The sequence below is a fragment of the Oxyura jamaicensis genome, chromosome 5 (assembly GCF_011077185.1).
Source record: "Oxyura jamaicensis isolate SHBP4307 breed ruddy duck chromosome 5, BPBGC_Ojam_1.0, whole genome shotgun sequence".
Lineage (NCBI taxonomy): Eukaryota > Metazoa > Chordata > Aves > Anseriformes > Anatidae > Oxyura > Oxyura jamaicensis.
In genome coordinates, this window is record NC_048897.1 from 24,894,953 (window position 1) to 24,920,093 (window position 25,141).

Here is a 25,141-nt window from a genome sequence, read left to right on the forward strand (position 1 = left end):
GAAAGGAGGAACAAATCTAAACAGGATGTAGGCAGCACAGAATTGCAGAGTGCAAAGGGTGTAATGCAAATATCTAACTGCAGGATCAAGAGTAAAATAAATACCTGTCTAGCTTCACTTTAGAGACAAAGGAAGTACAAAGCTAAAACTTTATGCAAATTAACTGATGAATTGCTAAATGAAGAAAATAATGAAAGATATAAAGGTTTGGCATTTGTAAAATACAAACATTACATTTTGGAATTTATGCAAATAATAAATTGATAACGTCTTTTGGAAAAATTGTTTTAGCAGGTAGTTTCCCAAGATGCATAGGGAGAATTTATTTATCTTCTGTATTTTTTGATATAAACCAACACAGAACTAATTTCTTACTTCAGTGAAATTTAATAAGTTTGAGCTAGTATGTTTTGCCTGTAGGTGTCTGTACATTTCTACTTTCATTACTTGGCAGATATTTATGCATGGAGAGAAATGGTATAAATGTAGACCTGTTGTGTTTTTTTTTTTTGTTGTTTTTTTTTTAATAGCTCAAGTGACTATAGAGGAAATCACTCCACTTGTTCCTCCACAATCAGGAGATAAAGGACAAGAAGACTTAACAAGCTATTTCTTAGAAGCGCTTTTGAAATACATAGTAATTCAGGTATGTTCTATAGTTTTCAAACAAATAAATATGAAATAGCTAACATCTGTTTATTCATCACAAGGCAAATAATTTGCTATGAGCACTCTCTATATTGCAAACATATATAAAAATGTTTTAAACATCCCTCCCCACTGCACAAAGTCCTTCATAAAAAGCCCAGTCTCTTAGAAAATCCTCCGTTGTCTTGTGAACTGGCCTTTCACCACAGGGTCCTGCATCAGATTGAAGCGTGGATTAAAAAACAGGCTTGTCAGTCATTGCAAGAACTACAGATTCCAGCTCTCTTCCCATTTCTGTCTCCTCACCATGTTGTCTTCAACCAGTGAAAGGATCAACTAGGCCCTTCCTTATAGTGTAGGCTTCTTGATGGTCAGGCATTTTGCTTTTCAAACTAAGGGGAAACTTGTAACTGAAAGCACTGGATTTTTGTGATAAGGGTTTTAACAAGTCTGAGCAAACTTTGCTGGCCTCTTTCCTAGGCTTATACTCAGGCTAGCTGGCAAAACCAAATGGAAATAGGATGTCAGACTCAATGATCTGTAAAACTGGGACAGACAATGTATCTGTGCTCAGCATCATATTTTTTCCTCCATCTCTTTCCAGAATTGACGCTGTTACATGAGATTATATGTACAGCTTCTCCATTCTCTAATGGAAACTCATAGCTACTGGAAAGTTCTAGTTATTAGAAATACTCCAGGGTGTGTTGAGAGTCTGGTACTGAGGCTATGGCTTTCTAGCAAGAGCTTGTGTCTTTTTCTGATCAACAAGATATTTAATGCCTTGATCTTGTGAGGATCCAGCAGTGACTCTTGTAGCTATCTTAACTGTACTTTCTGGGGCTTCAGTTCTATGAGACTTGTAAACCTAGGTGTAATACCAGTAAGCTACACAGAGTTTGGGATTACTGGTACAGCTGAGCAAGTAACCTTTTCAAAACAGAAGTAGTGGGAAGCAGCAAATATTTGGAATGCTTCAGATCTGACAAAGCTTATGACTCTGCTTGAAAGTAACTGCACTGATGAAATTATACTCACTTAGTGGCATTGCTTTGTGAAAACTAGGTAATAAGATCTTACATGTCCCAAGCTACCTAGAAGGCAGTTTATAGAACCAAACTGTGGACAGAAAATGAAGACTTAAGTATCTAGTCCACAGCACACAACTCAAGTGTCTCCTATTACCTCACACTATGTCCTTCCCTTTGTACTTAACACTTCCATGATCTCTGTCAGTATTTCAGATGCCTAAGACAGGGCATGGTAGGAGCTCCTATCCAAAGCTGTTTGGCTAAGTTAATAGTATATAATTCATTTGCTGGCCAGTTAGCACACTGCTTCAAAGCTTGCTCTGCTGTCATGCTCAGCAAACTGCTTGGCTGTATGACAGTCTGGAGGTGTTCCAGGACACTGACCTTTTGGGTCAGACTTGTACAGCAGAACCCAATGTGAGACCTATCTGTAAGTTCTTCTTCATGCTTTCATAGGTTATGCTATAGTAGCTGGACAGTAGCACAGATACTGTCAAAATAGAATATAACATTTCATGACTTCCTTCTATCTGTCTTCCTCTGTGAAGTTGCAGTGCTGGTGTAATTAGCCGCCTCATTTAGTTGCTTCCAGCATCTTCCAGTTTGCATAGAAGTCATCATACTTGTGGTCTGTAGCTTAATGATGACTGTTAACTTTGACTAAAATTACCCTCTTACATTCTTGAAGACAACTGTCCTCTCTCTAGTAAATTGGTAGCAGTTTATCTAAATTTAGATGTTCGGACAAGTGTGTCACAAAACTTATTCGCTGTGTGAATGTTAGCATCTTTTGCTAATTTTTTTTAGAAGCACTGAAAATTTCAAGATGAATAATTACTTTTTGGTATTAATACTGCTAAAAGGACTTCAGGTTACTAGTTTTTATGTGTTAGTCATCTATTCTGTTAACTTCTTTGGGGTGTGTGTATGTATGTGTGTTCCAGGCTTATTGTCATGCAAATATATCATCAATAAAACTGTGGACTTTGAGGAAGGAATTGGGTGTGTTTGCGGAAGGTGCTTTCCTGAAAACTTCCTTTAATTTATTTGTAGTAGACTTTACACAACTCTGCAGACAGATACATTCTCCAGGACAAAACCAGAAACTGGATATATTGAGTTTATTATTGAGAAGAACTTATGCTTTTCAATAGGAAAACATTTTGTAACGAGGGGGCTTAGCACTCACAATCCAAAAGCAGAACTGTATAATTCAACTTTAAAGTTGTATCTTCTGATTGCAATTGACAAATTGGGTTGTTTCATATTGCCCAACACAGAGATGAATCCAAATACCTATTATAATGAATACAAGGACAGTTGTTAGTCAAAATGTGTTAAAACAAATTGTCAAAACAAATGTTCAGAGCAGCATGGGTAATTGTCCTTTTCTTATGAATATTTTGAAATATGAAAACAGTTTTATTAAAACCAAACAATTAGTTTGACTTTACTTCCTGACTTACCTAATATGACCATAAAAGCAGATGCATTTCTGTTGGTTTCAATATTTTATGTTTAAGTTCCTTTTAAAGGGAAACAGTCTTTGCTTCATTGAAATCTATCAGCTAATTTCTGTTCTACCCTTTTTAAAAGTGTTTATTAAAATATGATATCGTTCCATAGAAATAATATATAAAGAAACAATCAGTCATCTTTCTCTTCTGCTTCTAGATGTTTACTTTATCCAACGGTTGTTTTCTTCTTTTGCTTTTAAGGTTAAGAGTTTAGAATGGAAGAACAAGGAAAACCAGGAAAAGGGATTTTCATTTTTATTCTCAAATTTTAAGAAATATTACTTGCCTTCTATTTTCCCAAACATCTGTAAGGAGACCAGCTTATATAACCCTATACTTGGTAAGTGTTACCACAGCTGATAAAATCATTACGTTTCCTCTAACACAGGGCATGGCAAAGCAGTTTATTGATTGAGTCACGTTGCCTGTAAAGAATATTCTCCAACAGTATTCCTTACAAAAGAACATGTTATGGTTTCAGCTTTGTGGTTCTCAATTCTGTTTGTGGAAGCACCTGAACACTTCATTAGTTTGAGTCAATCTTACTGTATTCACCTGATTCGTGTAAATTAAATGTTGTAAAACAGTTCTTTAATGTGGTCTCTGTTGATGCAAGTTATGCTCAGAAGAGCATTCTGTTGAGATAAGAGGTTTAGTGTGCTGTTCATTGAGGGATGTTGGCTTTATCTGCACAGAATCACAGTGTTTGGATCATACGATGCTTGCTCAAGTTTTCAGTCAGGGCAAAGCTGGTTATATTTTTGTATCAACTGTTTTTTGTCAAGAGCTTACAGTAGGAGGAAGAAGTGAGGTTTTAACACCATCTTTAAGTTGATCATGCTAAAATGCATCTTTCCATATAAAGACTGGAATTCTAGGTGTTTGCTAAGCAAACCTAACTAGTTTTGTTCAGAGGTTTTTAGCCCATTCTAAACTAGGATGTTGTTTGCATATCCTGATTTTGCTGTCTCGCGTTTGCGTGCACCCATGCACAAGTTCTTGTAAGCCAACACAGTTGAAGACTCATTTGTGAAACGATATCATCAACTCAGGCTTTCAGCTGCCATTTTTTTGCCTGAATAATATGGGTACCTCACTGTTCTTCTTGCGTATCGATGCAGTGTCTCGTAAGGATTAATAGCAATCTCTCCACAATTCCAACTTCTAAAATCAAGTTGTCAGAAGCATGTTGAAAAGGTCTTTCTTTCTGCCAGTCCATGTACATGTATTTGGATTATGGCCTTCTGCAGAGATGAGTGTTTGAGAAACCTGGCATGGGTGTTCTCCTGGGAAAGACAAGCAGTGGACCTTCTCATCTAAGGGCGAAGAAACAATATAAATCCAGTTCTACATAACTGTAGAAGAAAAGTAGTGTGAAGATGCTGAAGAGTTTCAGTATTGAAATGGCTACAAGTAGAATGATAGCAATGCTGGGACAGCAAACCTATTTCTACTTGATGTCCTAGAACAATATACATGGAAACAGTTTCTTTCCGTGGAGGTCTTGATTGAATCTTCCACAGAAGTGCTACTGTAGTCCTTTCTTCCTGTGAACCGTAAACAAGAAACTTTTGGACAATGGGGAAGAAGAAATGGACTCAGATCTCCAAAACTACTGTCAGTACCTTAAACTGTGCAGTCAGAAGCAATTCTGAGGATCTGGGGGAAAAGAACAGTAATGGAGGCAACAGAAACATTGGTAAGTGGGATAGGATTTTCTCCTTTCTGAAATTCTTCTCTGGCATGCCTCTCCCCACCCTATTTGAAAACAATCCTGTATCTGCCTGTTATGAACAAAATTGACAGCTCTTCCAGGCAGAAAGCAGTGCAAACCTTGACACAGAGCATGCTGCTGAAAACCAATGGTTTTTTATGCTATTCACCCAATATTTAATTTAGGAAAAATCACAAGATACAAATTAAAACAGTAGTTTTACTAAGCAAGCATTAATACAGGGGCTTTGCTGAAGATGGTATATTGGATGCAGATTTTTTTTGTTGTTGTTAAGGCAGCTTTACAGATACACAGTTCCTGTAACTGGAATGTCCATTACTGTAAGCTAACAGTATGCCTCCTTCAAATTCCTTCATGAATCTCACAGGCTTAGAAGAGCAGTACAGTACAGGAGTATGGATTTGTTTTGTTTTGACTGTCTTTTAACATATATTTAGACTCAGTAATATGTCCTTTGGAAACTCTAGTAAGAGCTACGGTTACAATAGTTAGACTTCAGGGGAATTCTAACTTCCATCATTGTAAAGTACATATCTGTTCCATTTCTAAGTCATTTAGAAGGGCTCCTTCATTTACAGGTAAACAAAACAGTAGGCTGCCATATGGCTTTCTTAAGCTTGTTATTGACTTACAAAGTAAGCATGGTCAAAACTGCAAGTGTCCACTATTACAACTGTGGTTTTTTTCTAGCTCTTTCATTTTCTGCCCCGTGTATGTCTTCCAAAACGTCTTGACCTTTTGGACACAAGCTTACACAAAGTTCCTCGGGGGTCAGGGCAGAATGGAAAAATGGAAAGCTGGGGGAAGGAAATATTTTCTCTTGTGTTATTTGAGTCAATCTAGTAAACTTCTATTTTACTTTGGTTTTAGGTCAGTGCCGTCACCTGGAGCCTTCACAGAAATGTGCAAATACAAGAAACAATTGAAGGAAGATAGATTTGAGAAGCAGCTGGAGTACATAATACAGCTGAGAGGAAATGTGTACAGAGAGGATGTTCTAAGAAGATACCATGAAACTACAGAAGGAGACAGTGTACTGCAAGGATATGTTTACTGCATGTCTCCTGGTTGTCCTTTTTAAAATACTGTCCAGGTGCTGTTGCTGCATACCCAGTATTGCAGCCTTCACACCCTCGTGAATGCTAATAGATACCAGAGAGAACTGATTTTTGCATCTTTTTTACTGCATTACCAGGCACTTCCTTTTTTCACTTACTGTGCTGTTATATATGCTGCTGTGTAAGATGTTATTTTTTTTTAATATTCTTCCTAAGCTGCTGTCTTCCACAGAATGAAAACAATGTATTACTTTTTTTTTGTATTAAATAAAACCTTTGTAAACAGTTTAACAGTATTCTGTGCATTTGTAACTTAATTTTTTGTGGTTGGTATGCAAGAGTCACGTAGTTTTTCTGCTTTTTTTCTCTAAAAATAATGTTTCTATTAAAAGCAGTTGATGTTATTTTAAAGTGTGTTCTGGAAACAGTCATCTGTTAGCAGCACCAGGATGAGATTGTCACTCCTTTCATATGTGTGTGTTGAAATGACACTGAGATATATCAGCCTGGATATCCTCTATGCTGGTGCTAGCAGTTGTGATGTGCATGTGTAATGTTAACAGAGAAACCTTTACAGCACGATGGCAAGTAGGCTGTGTTCACTTCAGCCACCTAGAAGTATATATGCCTGTCATAAGACAATCAGCTACTATCTAGGCAATTATTTCTTTGCTGCTGTCTAGATTTGTACCTCTTGAATTATGACACCACAACCCAGCAGAAATTGTGCTGGATCCCTTTCAAAAAATAAACACAAAAAAACTCAACTCTTGACCTGGCATTAGGAAGATATAGTTGGGAAACAACTTTATATTAGGCAGTGTGACTACTTTTTCATCTTCTTTGATTTCAAGCATAACTATTTTTGAACTGCCTTCTGGCCTACTCAAGGATTGTAAAAACCATAGAACATACCTCACTACTTAGCTGCATACCGTAGAAAAGCCGAGACAGTGCTGAAATACTATTCTGCGCAATCAGTCTCTCTCCATATCTGAACAGGACCATCATTTTCCTTGCCTTCTGTTTTATGTTTTTGTTCTCTGCTTTTGTGAGGGAGGGGGAGGTTGCATGGTATCCCCAGGTAAAAGCTGTGATACTGAAATGCCAGCAGTAGGGTGTGTTCTGACTGTACGTCATCTTCAGTTCTCGGACAGATTTTCATCGACTCCTTGTACTGGAGCAGATCTCATACTTGCCCTTCTATGCTGAAGAACCAGGAATAAAGTTGGCACACTGCTCCAAGGAAATGCCATGCATGTCCAGGAGTCTTGTAGTTGCTTCAGATTGTTAATGATTTGTATCACAGCAGTGTTCAATACTCTGTATTGGGCTGCGAAACCCAGAGATGGCTTTTGCAGTATTGAGGTAGCTGATACATCAACATCCCAGTGAAACTCCAGGCATGTATGTCCTTGCAGAAATGTAGATTATGCACCATTAAAAAAAAAATAAATCAACTATTCTTTTCCTCACCCATTGTTTTTGTAACACTTCTACTGCAGATGTGTTCCAAGCTGGGCTTTCAAGAACTGCTGCTCTGTTTTTTTTCTGTATCAGATTCAGCAATACCACTGGTACCATCAGCATCTTTGTCACTACAGGAGTACAAAACCAGAAGGTGTACGCTATTCTGAAGCATTGCGTAGAACATGGGTTGGAGAAAAGGAAATTGTAGATTTATAAACCCCAGATAACCACAGTTCTTTCAGAGCTGGATTGGAGTCCTAGTGGGCATCGTTCATTGAGTTTCTTGCAATCCAGGATGGGAGTTAGTACTGCTAAAATTGTATTTTAGCTGAATCACATGAAGTTGTATGTGCTCTTGCTCTGGCAGCTAAGTCCACCAAAATTATGTGCTGCAATTGTGGCGTTAGGTGAACTGTGAGACTCAAGTGGCTTTGGAGAAGAATTTTTCACTGTCCTCATTGTTCACCTTTTCCAGAGCCAGAAGAGACTGTTCTTATTGCAGCTGCTTTTAAAATGCAGTTTGGAATTAAAGGTATCCCCTTATAGGCGTGACTAGATGTTAGGATCTGTATTAGTAAACAACTGATGACTCTTATCTCTAACTACGTAGCTTAACTGTGGGTTGCTGGAGACAGATTTCGAAGACTGCATTAGAAAATTTAAAGTATTGCTTCTGAACTGCATCTGTTTTCCCACTAGGTTTGGTATTAGGATGTAAGTGATTTACAGGGTTCTTCAATGTTTGTAAAGTTGGTATGAGTCACAGATAAAATGTTGTTTAGTAACTTAGCTATAAACACTTATTAAAAAATAAAAAAAATTGACATTACCTTCATTCTATATGAAAACATTTTTCTTGCATAGGCTGCATTCTAGTCTAGTTAATGGTTATTTTCCTACTTAGAACTCCTTTGTAGTTTTCAGTGCAAGTGTGAAGTAGTTCATTATGCTACTGGATGAGTTTGCTGAGGTTTATCTTTACATATTAAATGTAGTGTGTAGCTTAAAAAAGGCTGAAAACATTAAAAGAATGTAAAAACATTTTAACATTTTTTTAGGGAAAAAAACTGCAAGCAAGGCAATGAGGCTATACAAATCATTTTCCAAGGAAAATTAAAGGCTTTGGAATAGCAGAAACTTCTTGCTGTCTGTTGGACTATAAATACAGTCTCTCTCTGGGAAAAAATTACAACCTTTTGAAGCCGTATAGTAGAGTCTTGGGATTATCTGTATCATAGCCATTCAGGCACATCTTGGGATGATGCGTGCGACAGAAAATATTTTTTAAAAAAAACAATCTCTAAACATTCACCATGTATTGGTTATGACTTTCAGATTTCTTGCACACACAGTTTTCTCTCTGCATGTATTTTAAAATGTTGCATTTCTTTACAGATATACCACAGATGAGACCAAAGCCACACTATGTAATGGTTAAGAAAGATGCTGAAACCAACGAGGCAATATATTGCACAAAGGAACCTTTTATTAAGGCTCGTGTTATTGTCATTCGGTGGTTGGTGTCTTTCTGGCTTGAGCCAAAACCTCATGCAGGACCTCATATTCCTGGGATGGAAGGTGAAAATGTGCCAAAGAATATACAGGTAAAACCAAATACGCAAGGTTTTATTCTTTTCATGTGTTTGTCTTGATTGTATTCTCAGCAGCATGTAACCCTCTGATAATTATAAGTGACGAAGAATTGGAAAAAGAAATTTCTAAACAGTTTTTCTGCATATGAATTCAGTTTAGAAGGATTTGCTGTACTTCAAAAAAATAAACTTTCTAAACGTTTGGGTTTTAATCAAGTAGAGGTAAAAATCTTTGAAATGCACTGAATCTTGTCTTTTATTTTTAATTTCTTTGTACTGTTTTAAATTATTCTTCTATGTGATTTAAATTTTATGTTCAAATTATATTGCTAAAATGTGTTATGGACATTCTCTTTAATTTTTGTTTCAGAGAGCAGCTGCTAGCATGGCTTCAAGGGAAGACAGCAAAAATGACAACACTGATAAGCAGGACAGAAATGCAGAGCCAGAACAATCTCATTCTAATACAAGTACTCTAACAGAGAGAGAACCAAGTTCTTCCAGCCTTTGCAGTATTGATGAAGAACATTTAACTGATATTGAAATTGTCCGCAAAGTCTTTTCTTCTAAAAGAAGTAATGTTAATTTTCTAACTGAGATTTTTCGACAGGTAAAGAACCTGCTTTAGAATGCAAGAATATTGACTATTATACTATATACGATGTCAGAGTTTTTTCAAGTGTATTTGCTAGCCAGAACATTATATGAGTGTATGTTTTTTGTCATCTTGCCTTTAAAATTCAAGCGTTAGAAAATATTTCAGAATTTTTCCCTTTTAATCAGAATATCTCAAATTCCTGATTTTTCTAATTCTATTTCTTTACTAACCAGCTTTAGGGCATTTAACTTGGACTTTACAGTTCCCTATAGACAGGAATGTTTGATCGTTTCATGCATCTAGCCCATAGCTATTAGAGCTCATAACGAAACATAAAAATAAACCTGCTGTAGGAGTCTGCAGCTGTTCAAGAGCTGTTTTAGGAGCAGTCAAATGCCCTTACCTTGACAGCATTCATCAGAAGAGTGAGACAGATGGCTACAGAAAGTAGCATTCTGCTTCTGACTTCACTGCAACCACAAGTGTTAGCTAAGTGTACTCAAAATAGTGTTTTTCAGATGTAAACTTTACTAAACAAATTAAAACTAAGAACATATACTAGAATACTGAGTCTTTCCTATAATACAGATACTTAGCTTTGAATTCAAAGTAGAAGAATGGAACTAAGTAGATTTTCTGTATGCCCTGGAGAACAGAACAAAAGGTGAAGAGGTTTTCCTGAATAAAATTGAAGAAAAATACACTAACTTTCAGTTGAAGTGCAAGATGCTAATTGCTTTAAACAACATAAAACTAAACATGCAAAACCTCCAGTATTTCTGGATGAAAGGGTTATTTTTGAATGAGGTGAATGTCAGAAGCATATCCACTGAAACTTAGCCATCAGTAGCATAACCACATCCCATGTGTTGAAGAACTTGGATGCATTACTGAAGGATATAGCAGAGTTACCAAATTTAAACTGCCACTCGGGTTGACACAGCCTGAGGTATTGAATGTAGATTCAAAATTATTGATAGATCTATTTGCAACCCTTTCTTTTTTTTTTTTTTTTCTTTGCACTTCATTTTAATGGGTTTCTTCTTTTTCTTCACACTTTTTAGTTTAATACTCAGATGACACATCCATTTCTGGAGAGAGAGCACATTTTTTGTGTCAAGTGGGCACTACTTAAAGGAGTCAGTGAGTTTTCAACATTCACACCATGGGCTCCATAAAACTATGTGTTAATGTAGTTTATCTGTTTTTTTTTTTGTTGCTGTTGTTGCTTGTTTTTTTTTTTTTAAATACAGTTAGGTCATCATGGTCTTTGGTAAATGTATTTATAGTTCGTTGAAACCTGACTAATGTTAAAAGTTCCTGATCTCTGACTACTTGTTACCAGTACAGCAGGTACATAAAACCTCCTGAAGAGGGCAGAAATTGGCCGTCACACTGACTCAAATGCATTATTTTTAAAAATAATAATTTTGAAATCTTTTCAGGGAGTCAAGCTATTGTTTAGGGCTACTGTTTTGAATCTCATCTAAATAAAAATAAGATATATGCCTACCAGTAATGTATGACACTTGAAATTTTGTCATTTAGAACTTATTTAACTCCACTCTTTCAAGTCCTCTGAATCAAAGGTGCTGTAGTAGAAACTTCTGCTCAATTGTTTTGCATGCTTTTGATGTGTGTTTGTGCTTTAATTTCAGCAGTTCTGGGCACTGAGTAGATCTGCTTGTACAGATTCCCTTATCTGTCTCTTTGGCAGTGAAGTTTTCGATTCACTTTGTTGACAAGTTTTCTTGTTGAAACTTTCTCCATTGCCTGTGTGCACACTTTCAGATTTCAGATGAAGAAAGTGAGCTAACATTTAGGTTCAGGAGTAATTTACTTGTTCAGATCCTACAGTGGTTGTAAGGTATTCTTTGTTTGTTTTGTTTTTCTCCTGTGCCTTAGAACCTGGCCATTACAGAGCACTAGTTTAGTACTTATCTTGATGCTTCTTGACTTTATAAGTACACTTTGTACTTAAAACTGTTCAATTCTAATTATAGCTTGAAGCCACATAGTTCAGTTCCAACTTGATTTCAAGTAATGTAACTGGGCTTTTGTTTGTTTCTTTTTCTACTCCTAGGCATTTCTGTTGCCAATATGTGAAGCCGCTGCCATGAGGAAAGTGGTAAAGGTTTATCAGGAATGGATTCAGCAAGAAGATAAGCCCTTATTTATGAAAGAACCTGAAGAAATAATGCAGTGTACAGCTGTAGATTGTGATGAAAATATTGTAGACCATAATTCATCAGAGAAGGCAAAAGAAAGAGAAGAGGTAAAATATTATTAGTTACTATTTGTGCATCTTTTGCATAGTAGACAGAGGCTGAGACCAATTGGCCTTCTCAAGAGACTATAAGTGGTTTAGTTGGATGTTACAGCTTGTTGAGGGGAATGAAACAAAGGTAATTAAACAGCGCGTGTATGCGCTATCAATTTGCTCCATTATCTGTAGATATTTATGTGGCTAGTTAAATTTGAAGAAATCATATAGTTCATGAACTACTTCCAAGATACGGTCTATGCAGTATGCCAACTTTCAGCTCTGTAAAAATTATATACAAATAAATGGTTAAGAAAAAATAGTAATTACTTTATCCAGATGCTTTAAAATAATTGCTACAAACACTTTTAAACATGATATTGTCTTTAAGATGCATCTGTCTGACATGTATTATCTATTACATCCTTTGTCCTTTAATGTAAAACAAAAACTACCTGTCAACAAATCAATGGGATTTTAAGAACAAAATATTTTTCAGGAGAAAGGTATGAACTCCAGTCATGTTAGAAATTCAAACTGGGCAAGAAATGGCTGTTACCAAGACACTTTGCATAAACTGTCCGAAATTGATACTGAAGAGCAAAATGTACGAGCTGGAGTGCAGTCAGTATTGCAGGTATGGAATGAACTTGCTAACTAATTTTCAGCCTAATAGTAAAGATTATGGTATCAGTACATAAAAGAGTAGCATATAGCATAATACTCTTGCAAAGGCAACCAATGCCCCTTCAAAGCACCTCCAAATTCTGTAAATTATTTTCAATATAGTCAAAAGCATATAATTTGAGGTTCTTTGAAATGCAGTTATGGTCATAGAAAATATGTGCATTTTATGTATAATATGTACACACACTCAAACTTACACTGTGGTGTGTATATGACTGTAGCTTTCTATCCAGAAGAAAATTTACTCTAAAATAAATAGGTGTATAGTTACTACTATTTACTACTCCATTGTGTGCACTTGACCTATGTGTTACCATCCCAATTAGAATTCAAAGTTTTTACTGTAGCTTGAATGATTCACTATAATGCTGTACACTGCTAAATATAAAAATAAACTTTGTAACTAAAATGATTTTTTAATTCAAACGTTATAACAATTTAACCTTCATAATCTTTGCATACAATGACTATATGTAGAATATGTATGAAATGCTTCTAGAAGAGGAATGAAGAGTCTTTGTCCATTTGCAATGTATTTTTAAAGTTCACACATCTATGAATGTCTGGGAGATTCTTCATGTTGAAGTTTTTCTAGACAGAGGTTCATTTGACCAGCAAATATCTTCTTTAGCCAGAAACAGAATCAAGACGTTCTATCCCAGCACAGTGTCTGAATTTGAGATGTTTCTGGACCTGGAACCACATTTGCCATTTTCTGTGAATGAAGAATCCAAGATTTCTACCTTAAGCTTTCTTCCTATTTAATTCTTGCATAGGCTTATTTCTAGGCTCTTTGAGGTTCATTAGCTGAAGCAAGTAACTTTTAACTGCATACTAATAGTTTTTAATCATTTAACTCCAAAGCTCTCAGTAGAGGGAGATTACAAGTGTAAAACCAATGATTTCATGAACACGTGGATTAAGAAAGACAAATAAGTTGGAGATCTAGAGCTATCTGAAATTTAAATAGTTCCTAACCTCACATGAAAATATAACAGCACTTTAGAAGTAGGTCCCATAACTTCTGAGGTGTCCAAGCCTGCTTTGATTTCATTGTTTTCATTCTAAAAGCCCTAATTTGCTCTCTACTAAAGTAAGCGGAAAACTTGCTAATATTTGGTAACATTGAAATCATTCAGCCTTAAGGTTTGTTCACCAGAGGATAGAGTCCAAATCCAAATTAGAGGATAGAGTCCAAATTAGAGGATAGAGTCCAAACCAAATTAGTCATAATACTCTTTGCTAGATCTTCTTTTTTTTTCTTTTTTTTTTTTTTTTTAGTTTACAGGAACTTTTAAAACCCATTAAAAATTCTGTTGCTTTCTTTCCATAAAGAAGAATAACTTACATAAATTATGTAAATATACCTATGAGAAAAGTGAATTTAGTGGCTGTGGTTTTGGATGTGAGCTACAAATAGCTTACAAGAACTCTTTATTTGTCTCGTTTGATGAGAGTGTATTACATGTGGTGGTGTTAGATCTGTAGCAGTGGTGGTTACAGGCTTCCAATGAAGCTTGCACTGTAAAAGGAACCAAAATGCCGAGAGTTCCTGAAGCCAGTGCCACTACATGTTACTTGGCTGCCATATTTTTTCCTGGAAATCTTGTCCTTTTTTCTCCCTTTGAACCATCCTGGGGTTCATCCTCACATCAGCTTGCTGGGTATTTGATATTTGTCAATTGTATGAAGATTTTGGTATGTGATTTCATAGAACCAAGGAGGTAGTCCATATCTGATTTGCAGCATCACATGGAGCTATTATAAAATACATGTATGTTTGAATCATACTGCTGGGTATGATGGCAACCACTTTGGAGAAGGTATCCTGTTTCCTATTTCTGGTAAGCCATGCTGATCATGATGGGATGAATACTGTAGATTCCCAGAATTTAGTACACTCTTTGTCATGCTGATGACCAGAGTGTACAAGGACTCTTTCAAGTAGTTTAGTGTGTATTATACTAGTCAGTTGCTCATTTACAGTGGAACTTCTGTGCTTAAAGAAGCAGTGGACTTCTTTACTGGAACATTTTAGTCCATCATACTAAACAATTGTGTAATTTTTTGTAGCAAATATCTAGGAGAACAAAGATATACAAATAGGTTCTACAGATATTTTTTTTAATCTATTGGTTTTACTGTAGCTTTATCATCAAATCAAGCTAACTTGTGTTTAAATACATACTTCTGAGTGTATATGCAGCCCGTTCTGTTAATCATGGGTGTTGTCTTTCCGTGTTACTATCAGCTAAACTGTTGAAAATATCAAAGTGCTTCAAACTCATTACATCCACTTTTTTTTACTTACAGGTTTTTATTATAAATTCTTCAAACATATTCTTCCTTGAACCAGCAAATGAAATTAAAACTCTGCTGGATGAACACACTGATATGTGTAAACGCATTCTTAATATCTACCGCCACATGGTAGTCCAAGTGACTATGGACAAGAAGACTTGGTAAAATGCTAACATTTTTATCTTCAATTATTAGTTCACAAGATAAATGTGAGATGGTGCTTGGTAGTAAACACAGTAGGATGGTATTGACTATGTGAATCTGTTCCTCTAAATCAGTAAATGCATGGGCTTTAAAATCACAAACAACTTACCACAGGGGAAGTGGTGAGCTCCTCTGTTAATACTGATAATAAGCACTAGCTAGTTTGAGTCAGCTTAGCCTTCAATGAAAAAAGAAGTAAGCTAGAGTATACAGACTACTATCAAGGATAGACTGATGATATTTTTCCAGGACATTCTGTTCATGTGTCAAAGTGCTAAGTACGAAGTCACATATGAAGCTTCACAGCCTTATTTAAAAATAAACAAAAATCCTCAGATAAGCCTGGATAATTGTTATAATGAGATGTGAATTGTTCTTGATCTATAATTAACTCCAGCTTTCGACACTTCTTTACAAGAGTCCGTTTACTGTTTTAGCTGTTTTGTCCTTTCCAGTGTTTAAGATTCATAGCAGGGACAAGGGACCCTCCTTCAAAGTCATCTGCATTATTTCCCCCTCTTCTTTAAATAGCTGTCTTTAATGAGGTAATATATTGCCATCATTCTTTATTGTAAGGAAGCAGTAGCAAGGGGATTTCAGATGGCTGATTTATTCCATTTTAACTTGACATGTATTCAGTCTCTCACTGGGTAAATAGAGCTGGCATTACATGTCATTTAAAATTTGTTTGCTCATGTTAGGAGATGAGGAATCAGTTCAAGGCTAGCCACTGGGAAATTCGGGAGCAATAACAGAAAACAGATAACACTAAATTAGTATTTTCTTCCCTGGTTTCTTGTCACTAAAGAAGTGCTCTAGTCTGACGACAAAATTTCTGTGCCACACAAAAGAATTAATGAAGTTTGTTTATGATCATGTAACATTGCCAAAACTTGTCATTCATACAAAAAAAAGTATAAACTCAGATCAGAAATATGACTAAACATTTGTCCTGCAATTTCAGGCCATTGAAAGTGATGGCCTTTGAACAACCTTGCACGTGATGTTACAGGGCAATAGGGGTTCCTCACTGTGAAAGTCAAGTGCGGAAGGGATGGGAGTGATTTCTTTTACAGGAAAAAATTAGTCTGTTTGCAGTGTGTTTGGGCAAATCAAGCTCAGTCATTATCTTTAAAAGTATCTTGGTATATATAGAATTATAGTAAAATAGTAACTCTAAGTTTAATATTGTTTTGCAGGGAACAGATGCTACTTGTGCTGCTCAGGGTTACTGAATCTGTGCTGAAAATACCACCCCAAACTTTCTTGCAGTATCAAGGAAGAAAAAATTCCACCTTAGCAGGAAGACTTGCAGGACCTCTTTTCCAGGCAATTAAACATAAATTCACTTTAATTCAGTTTAATTTTGACCAAGAAACTAGAAGCAACAGCTGCTGTTGACTGGTTTGTTCTAGGATCTGTAAAGTCCTCAGATCCTTTAGTAGGGTAAAAAAAGGATAGAAAAGATATAAATGCGATGAGAACTAGTCGAGGACAGTTTACAAACCTGTTCGACAAAGTTTGTAACGTATGGAGAGATCTTTACAAGTCAAACCAGTTGTTCCTCTAAGTCAGAAGCATATTAACATAATACTTGATTATTCATGGAAAGTCTGTGTACTGGCAAGGAAGTGAATATTAGGACTACACAAAAATGTTTGTGGCAGTTAGAAACTTCTTTTTAAGCAGTAATATTGAATGTTGTCATCTTTTGTTGGTAAGCCAACATTTCTCATTTTATTCTTTTAGACTCTTATAGTAGCTTGGATCAAAGCAAATCTAAATGTGTACATCTCTCGAGAACTTTGGGATGACTTGCTGTCTGTAATGTCATCACTGACATATTGGGAAGAGCTGGCCACTGAGTGGTCATTGACAATGGAGACACTAACTAAAGTATTAGCTAGAAACCTCTATAGCCTGGACCTCAGTGACCTGCCATTGGATAAATTAAGTGAGCAGAAGCAGAAAAAACACAAAGGCAAAGGTAAGACAACACTATATACATATTTTAAGAGTTTGAGTGGAGCTAATAAGATGTTGGTTACAACAGAGTTTTTGTCCCGTCTTTTCGGAGTACCTAATTAGACATAACTGTCACCTGAAATAACCCAGTTTCTTTACAATAAGGCTGTTTTTTAGAACCATTGTGAAATCCTACCATAAAAGTTCAGTCCTGCAAATAGGCACATATGGAATTTAATTCCTAAAGGTATGTAGAATTAAACCCCAAATTTTACACTACAATGGGTTAAACCTTTGCATTTTTATCAAATAAAAGTTGAGTCCCATTTGTAACATCTTGAAACTAATGAGGATTACATGTCTGGTAAAAATTAGGTAGCAAGTGCCTATTGCAAGCATAACTGGAACATGGATCCTGAAATCCTATGAATATTGATTAATGATAAAATGTTAGATGAACATAGTTTTGTTTGAGCATTAACTCACTGCTAAACCATGATGAAGACTGGTTTTGTTAAAGTGACTTACTTTTGACTATGTGAAATGATACTAGTATCATGTGAATGGTACCAGTTTTTAAACTGATTCCAATATGATGGAGGAAATCTCTGTAGGACTAAACATGGAGAGAGAGGGTGGCTACTTGTATTGTTACAGTTCTGATATTATTGAGGCAGGAAATCTGTCCTCCTGTATAGAGTGCTGAATTGAGATTGGCAAAGCCTGGCTTCTGTTCCCAAATTAGAGACTAACTTCCTGCATGTCACCACAAGTCATGGTTTAGTCTACTGTATAATATGTGTATGTTCTTTAAAAGGGGCTTTGAGAGGCCGAACTATATTTAAGATGAGTAATAAAGATGGAAAAAAAGTGTAGTTTTTATTCTACTTTTTTATCTCTCTGTATTCTGATGGATGTGGTTCATCACGCATCACCACGCAGGGAGAACAAAACCTAAGGGAAGGAACTTAGTGCTTCCCTAGTGTTTGTCAGTTAGAAATAATCAGTATTCAATGTGCATGTTCCTTTCCCTGTCTTAAAGAGGATATTCCTGTAACCTGTATTTACCAATGACATTTTCAAATGCTTCCAAATTTCTCATCTTGGGCAGAGACATTCATACTTTGATTTTGTTCTTCTACGTGACAACTGAACAAACATACATTTTTCTTTCTGAGAGATTGCTCCAGACCATGCATTTTTGCTTTCCTGTCCTATACAGCTTTTTCTTTGAAAAGATGGTTGTTGTTGTTGTTAAAAAATAAATAAATCTGTTACTGGATAAGAATGTGTATAGTTATGTTGAATAGAGGCTTAAAAATATTTTGGTTCATCTGTATCACCCATACAGAGCCACATGAGAAGAGTTTATGTTAGCTTTCAGCAGTAGAATTCCAGAGCCTCCATTATTAAATGTGAGTTGAAGAGTTAACTCTAGTGTGTTTTGGAAGTAATAAATTCCATACAGATTATGCCCAATTTCTTTGGCTCTGCTTATTTGTTAATAATAACAACCATACTCTATTAAGGCTCACTTTCCAAGAAGATGCCCTTTTAATGATCATAACTGTTATAAAGTATAATTTGTGATTATTAGTCAGTTCAGTGTGGGTAAGGAAATATACTGCAAATATTCTTTAGTTCACTGGGCTTTTTTATGTACAGTTTCTTGAAAACTCCTCATGTGAGCTTTATTGACTTTGATATAAATGTCAATTCTGAATTTATTACATCTTTTCTTCTTATAGTATTTTTAGGGTGAATTTCCAAAAACCTTGTTCTTTGAGCCTAAATTCTCTTTTACTTGCTTTTGCATTTGATGATAAAATATTTTATCATTTTTACTTCATGTTCCTCAAGTGTCACAAAGTTATTTGGCAAACAACTGCAGTATTAATGGTATGTAATGTATGATTTTGTGTGTTTTGTCTAACAGGAACGGCAAAAGTTGAGATAGAGGTAAAATGTATAGTCACACATTTTATTTGACTACAGTCTTTGTAAAACCAGTTTTCTTGTGTTTTTGAACTTAATTGGTCAGAGAAGAAAATCACAATAGCTTAATAGCACCAGTGCTTCTGAAAAAAAAAACAAAACACAGTATCCCTCAGTTAATGTTAGCTGCGTGGATTTATAGAGATACTTAAATACAGTAATGTGCTATTTAGCTTTTAAAATCATGCTAGCTTTGCTAATTAAGCCTATTCAACTTTAAATCTCTCTGAAAGAATACAACTGTCACTGTTTGGTGATACCAACATAGTAGTGAATAAATTTACAATTCTGTTTTTGTAGGAGTTGGGCATGAATTCCCAAAATCTTCTGTTGATAAGTCCTTTTCTAGAGGCTGGAGCCGTGATCAGCCTGGACAGGCACCCATGAGACAACGCAGTGCTACAACCACTGGATCTCCAGGAACAGAAAAGGCAAGAAGCATAGTACGGCAGAAAACAGTTGGTATGTATCTGTAAAAGCATTTTTATATGTCATATAAGTGACATTTTATGTCATATAAGTGACATTTTATGTCATATAAGTGACATTTGAGAAAGGGGAAGGAATTCATAACTGACACTGTAGCTACATGGTTAACTTTTTTTTTTTTTCCACAAAAGTATACTCTCTGCAGTAATTACCTGAATATATAAGTGTAAATGATGTAGTCTTACATGTTTGAGGGTAGTTGAATAGCTTGTTGTTGCTACAATTACAGTTACTGCAAATGAGAGTAATGTAGTTAAGTATTGTGTAATTTTAATGTTTGATCACAAACATTGATTACAAACATTGTTGTGTGTCTATGGAAAAGAAAAAAAAAAAAGAGTGATTTGATCAATGGTATGGATATGTAGCTTTTTAAGTCTGTTTTCATAAATTATGCACACAATAGGTTGAGTATTTTACAGCTGTGGAAAGAAAAGTGTGAGAATTATGTACATGTCTGCATAGTTCATAAAATGTGTTGCCTTTCACTATACCCTGAATCTTGCGTTAATGAGAGATTGGCGCAGCCGGGCAGTTCTCCATTTCTGAAGTGACCTATTTCTCAATTTCATTACTTGCAGATACTCTTTCCTGTGTTAGAAATGACTGATGGTAGTCAATGGTTTAGATGGATTGCTCAAAAGAAGACTCATTTACATTTGTATGATTTGCCTACCATATCTTAACTGGACTGCAAATTACTTTGTTTTCTCATCTTGATGATCTCAGTGCTATCCATTATGTGAAGGAAGTTTAAGCTGATTTTACTTTTTCATTTAAAAGAAGAACCTTTTAAGGAGTATCTCATGCTTTTTCACTATCTCTGTAGCAGTAGTGGCTTCAGACATGAAGTGTTCTTGCACTGATACTTCTTGGAAGCAGGTACAATCTGACGTAGTTTTAGAACGCAGGAATGGTAATCAAATATGTAATAGTGTTAGCTTTTCAGAGATTAACATCTCTTTTAGCTTTCCAAAAATCTTTACATTTGTTTTTCAAAGTCACAGGTGTTATTTAGCAAAGAAAATGATTTGAATATTCTTCAAAATTCTTAATAAATTTTTAAGTTCTGTTTATGAGTAGCATCTGAAGCCTTCTGTTGGGGTGGGAGAATTGTTTGTTCTGTAAGCACTACTACAAAAATGTTAATTTTGTGTATCCAAATGCTACGCAGCATTTCCTTTATCTCATGCTGACAGCTAGTTTGACTCAAAAGTTTTCCTTATGGATTGCAGATACTTTAAATGTAACTTCTGCTTCTCTTCAGATAGGCTGTGATTAACTGTTGCAGAATTTTTGCTTTAAGTCTTAATTGTCTTAACAAGGTAAAGATCATGTTAAAATCTCCCCCTCTCAAATTATCGTTTCAGATGTCAGAAGGTTATACTGCTTGATCAATTTTTAATGGTTTTGTTTTGCTGTTATTTGAAAGATAGCTATTTATATGATGTTAGAACTAAAATAACTGTTTATACTAATCAAGCTGTATATTGACCTGGTTAGCAGCAAAATAATCTGATTTGAGTTTCACTGTACTTCAGCTTCCTTCATTTGGTTCTTTTTTGCCTTATATTTGATATTAATAAGCCAGACTTATATTACTGTAACCAGTTAAAATTTCATCTCTATTCGTTTTATAGAACACCATCCATAGCATTAGTAGGATAATTTTAAAAGATGAAAAGCCCCCAGAAAGTGGCCAGAGCCAGAATCCCAAACTCTTCAGTTCTTCATCAACATCTTTTTAAAAGATGTTGATGAAGCATCACATCATGGTACAAAAGCATATATCTTAACTGTCAGCAAGGAGTTGCTTGTTATTGTCTCAGGTCTTCTAAGAGCTGTTCAGGTGCTTCCTAACCTGTGCCAGTTAAAATAGGGTCACATAACAAAAAAATGGTTTATAGTCATAATAAGAAAGATTTTCTGTATAACATTTTGCTAGTTTGTCTGCTTCAATTAATTAATGCTGCAAGCAAAGCCTAGAATTGAGTCAGACCTCAGATGTGTTGCATGGTATCTGATATGTAGTATATTTCCTTTGATTGTGAGTAATATACTCTTTATATCTGAGTAGGTAGGATGTGCATGTTGAATATGTTATGGTAAGAAAAAGCTGGGGTTTCTTTTTCATCTGTTTTATGTTGTACACATTTTGTGTACATCTGCACACCTTTGTCTTTTGAGCTATTCTCATGCCAGCGCACGTCTATTGCTGCACCAAGTTTGTGTGTATGTCTTTTACTCAAATAAAAATCACAGCTTTCCTGATATGCAGTGTGTACATTATTAGCCTGAACTTATGTAAAGTAATTTTTGGAAAAGGGCTTTTAAATGCATATGGGTTGAAAAATCTTTTTTAGGGCTAGATACAGAATTTGTCAGCAGCAGATTCTCGTCCTATAAAAATACCAGACCTGAAGGAATTTAGAAGTCTATTGTTCTGTGTTTTTTTTTTCTATAGATAACAGCGGAAGGTTTTGAACTGACATATCTAGTCCATGTTTTGTGTTAAGTCTGACTCTACTTGACTGCTTCATTGAACGTGACACATCTTATTTAAAATAATTATTCAGTGAGATCACGTTTTCATTTTACAGCATCACAATGTTAATCTCGCTTTCAGTAATAATATCTTACATTTTTCTTTTGAAAGTTTCTCTAAAATGTCCATCTTCCAAATTGTAAATGTGATTTTCTATTCCCTCTTTCTAGAATCAAAGTAAGATGGTGGAAGAAAATCAGTCAAATTACAAGGGACACTTATTTTTAATGATTTGCATTCAACATAGTATTCAATCTCAAAAATTTGGTTTATTTACTCTGTAGCTTGATATTTTCTCTCTTGCCTGCATTCATTTTAAAATGCATAATGATGAATGCAGTGCATTTAACCACGACTATATTCTGAATTTTAATATTGCATCTCTTAAGAAGTTAAAGCCTTGCATGTAGTTGTCTTTTTTTTTAAACAACAAAAAAATGGTTTCTGTCTTTTAAACTAAATTTAATTTAAAATAGAGGGTGGCTTCTGTCTTAAAACATCTGTCTTTCTGAATTGTTCTTTCAAACTGTTAAGATTCCACCTAAGTTGTGCTGCATTCGTCAAATGTGATTTCTGCTCTATGTACATAGACCTACCCAAGTTATCTTCATGTTGCTGTGTTAGAGACCATTCTTTAACAAGATTAATAAGTGTGATGTGCTCAACTTTTTCTGTACTTCATTCTTTTCTTCTGATTCTCATATAGATTAGGAGCATTGAGATTCTAAGGGTACACTCCATGTTTTGAAAATATGCATATAGAAGTTCAAAGACTGCTTAAATATTGTGCAAACAATATTTATGTAGGATGAACTGAAGTTTCCTTATGAGAAGTTTATCAGCAACTGTTTTAGCATAAATTCTCAAATTTGCAACAATTTGAAATGGAAACTGCTTGAAATCATGAATAGTATTTTTTGAAGAACTTGAGCTGTACTTTGAAATTGAATGCAATATCAGTTCTTGCTATGTCTTACTATGACAATGGAAAACAATTGTCATAAAGGTTTGCTTTAAATCTATGGGAAAAACTGCTGTTATAACCTTGATCCTGTTGCCACAATTCTTTTGTAAATTTTCTTTTTGTAGGACTGTTGGCAGGACGTGAGAAACAAAAAGGTGAATTAGGATCAGTTTAGAAAGATTTATCCAATATCCATTAAAATCGAGACCCTGTGATAAGAATGTAACCCTTTTCGTTGACAAACCATTTCACTTCAGTCATTTCATTTTTAATGCAGAACTGTACAATGTTGTATTGCAACTTTTTCCACACAGAATTGCTTGTTTCCTTCTTACAATTCTGAATCTTTTTGAAGATCTTAAATTCAAGACTCTAGGTCAAAATTCAGATGTACTTGTTTAGGAGCAAACCAAAGTAAACTAGAAAAATGGAAATGTAGTGTAAGTTGTTTTTTTCTGATAAAAAATATAAATTTCAGAGTGCTTGTGGAGTGCTTTAACTGATTTTTCAACCCCTCATGCAATGGGAGAAAAAAAAGTGTTAATTAGTTTCTTGGTTTTGAATGCAAAATCTCTGTAACAGTCATAATATAAAAGCATTGTTGCTGCTTTACATAAAAGTTGAAAACTCAAAATGTCTTATCAGTGTCCACTGATTTTTTCTTTCTTACAGCTCTGCCAATATCTGCTGTGCTGAAATGTTTTAATTTTTAAATTTTCTTCCTTTTTATCTTTGTTTTCTCTGTTGCTGCTTTTTCTGTGACACAAGCCTTTCATTATAGTCACTCTTCTTTTTTCCTTCCCCACTTCTTTCTTTTCCTTTTTAAAGCCATGAGAAGCCGATCCATTGGTGAATGTGCTCTGCCATCGGCCTATATACGCAGTGCTAAAAGTGCTCCTGTTCTGATCCATACTTCCAAACCCTTCTTGCCTGATATTGTTCTCACTCCCCTTTCTGATGAGCTTTCAGGTAGTGCCACCTCTGCTAATTTCTGCACCCCCTTTATCACTTTTTTAAACCTTCTGCTTTCAAATTCTACAATATCATTAAATTTTTCAAAGTAAAAATACCTGGGGGATGGGATGGGGGGAGAGGGGAAGAGATTAAGAATGAATATTTTGAATTATGTAATATCATGCTATTTCGCAATTCATTCTGGAACTGTTAGAAGTTAGTGCTGTGCCAATGTTTACTATCATAAAAATGAAAATGAGAGGAATCTCTTGCTTTTTCAATTTATTGGTAAGCAGTAATACAATATCTGTCAGAGAGTACAACTAACATAAAGATTTTCTTTGTGCTTAGTGAGGGAGGGAAAGGAAGAAATTTTAGTTTTATTTTCCATTTACATCCTTCTACTTAAATTTTTGAATTCAGTGTCATAGGTGTTGTGTGGCCAGCCATGATAATGATATAATTTAGCTCCCATGAAAAAAGAATTCCTAAAGTATATGGTATCATATAATATGCGTTACAGAATGCCAGTTTTTCATTAGTATATAAAACCTTAAAATGTTAAATACAGCTTTGGATTCGGAAGTGCTGTGGTTTGGTTTTCCAAATTATCCATCTTTACAGTGTTGTAGTTTTCTATAATGTTATGTTTGACCCTTCAGGGTGGTTGGCTAGACGTTCTGCTAGTAGCTTTCTTTGGAGGATAGTCATTGAGCAAGCAGATTAAACAATCAGGGTTTTCACAGGTTTTTAAAATGCACATATGAAACTTTACAGATAATGTTTTTTCTTGTACTCCAGCTGCTACTTAGATAGAAATTAGTGAAGACTGACAATCTTATTATGCCTTTGTCTCAATGAGTACAAAAGTGAAAGTACTGTGGGATATATGTGCACACTTCCAAAACTGTGTACAAATAGAAGGACTTAGGAGCAGTGAATTTTTATATGGAAGATATGTTCTGCTTTTTCCCGCTTTCTTCTTGCCTGCCTCTTGTTACCCAAGAAGAATCAAGAAACATGTTTTGAAAGTTGTATTCCATGGTGTATTACCAGAACATGTTTGTAGTTTAGCATATGTCTCCCAGCTGGTACTGAAAAGTTGTCTTTTCCTTCTGCCTTCAA

The 25,141-nt window shown here is 35.2% G+C and overlaps 1 protein-coding gene across 19 annotated transcripts in view; it reads left to right on the forward strand.

Annotated features, from left to right (window-relative positions):
* RALGAPA1 (Ral GTPase activating protein catalytic subunit alpha 1) overlaps positions 1-25,141 on the forward strand; it is a 127,546-nt gene that overhangs the window by 15,981 nt on the left and 86,424 nt on the right. For 14 of the 19 annotated variants that reach the window (XR_004751568.1, XR_004751567.1, XM_035328864.1 and 11 more), the window contains exons 7-17: positions 531-646; positions 3,398-3,536; positions 8,855-9,063; positions 9,422-9,661; positions 11,733-11,924; positions 12,412-12,549; positions 14,913-15,061; positions 16,304-16,433; positions 16,854-17,091; positions 19,365-19,526; positions 23,891-24,031. Coding sequence is in view for 17 of the 19 variants with exons in the window: in XM_035328864.1 (XP_035184755.1) it covers positions 531-646; positions 3,398-3,536; positions 8,855-9,063; positions 9,422-9,661; positions 11,733-11,924; positions 12,412-12,549; positions 14,913-15,061; positions 16,304-16,433; positions 16,854-17,091; positions 19,365-19,526; positions 23,891-24,031 (1,854 nt within the window). In the remaining 2 variants the exon portion in view is untranslated. The remainder of the gene's footprint in view (positions 1-530; positions 647-3,397; positions 3,537-8,854; positions 9,064-9,421; positions 9,662-11,732; positions 11,925-12,411; positions 12,550-14,912; positions 15,062-16,303; positions 16,434-16,853; positions 17,092-19,364; positions 19,527-23,890; positions 24,032-25,141) is intronic. The other 5 variants (XM_035328859.1, XM_035328863.1, XM_035328870.1 and 2 more) reach the window with 1 other exon arrangement.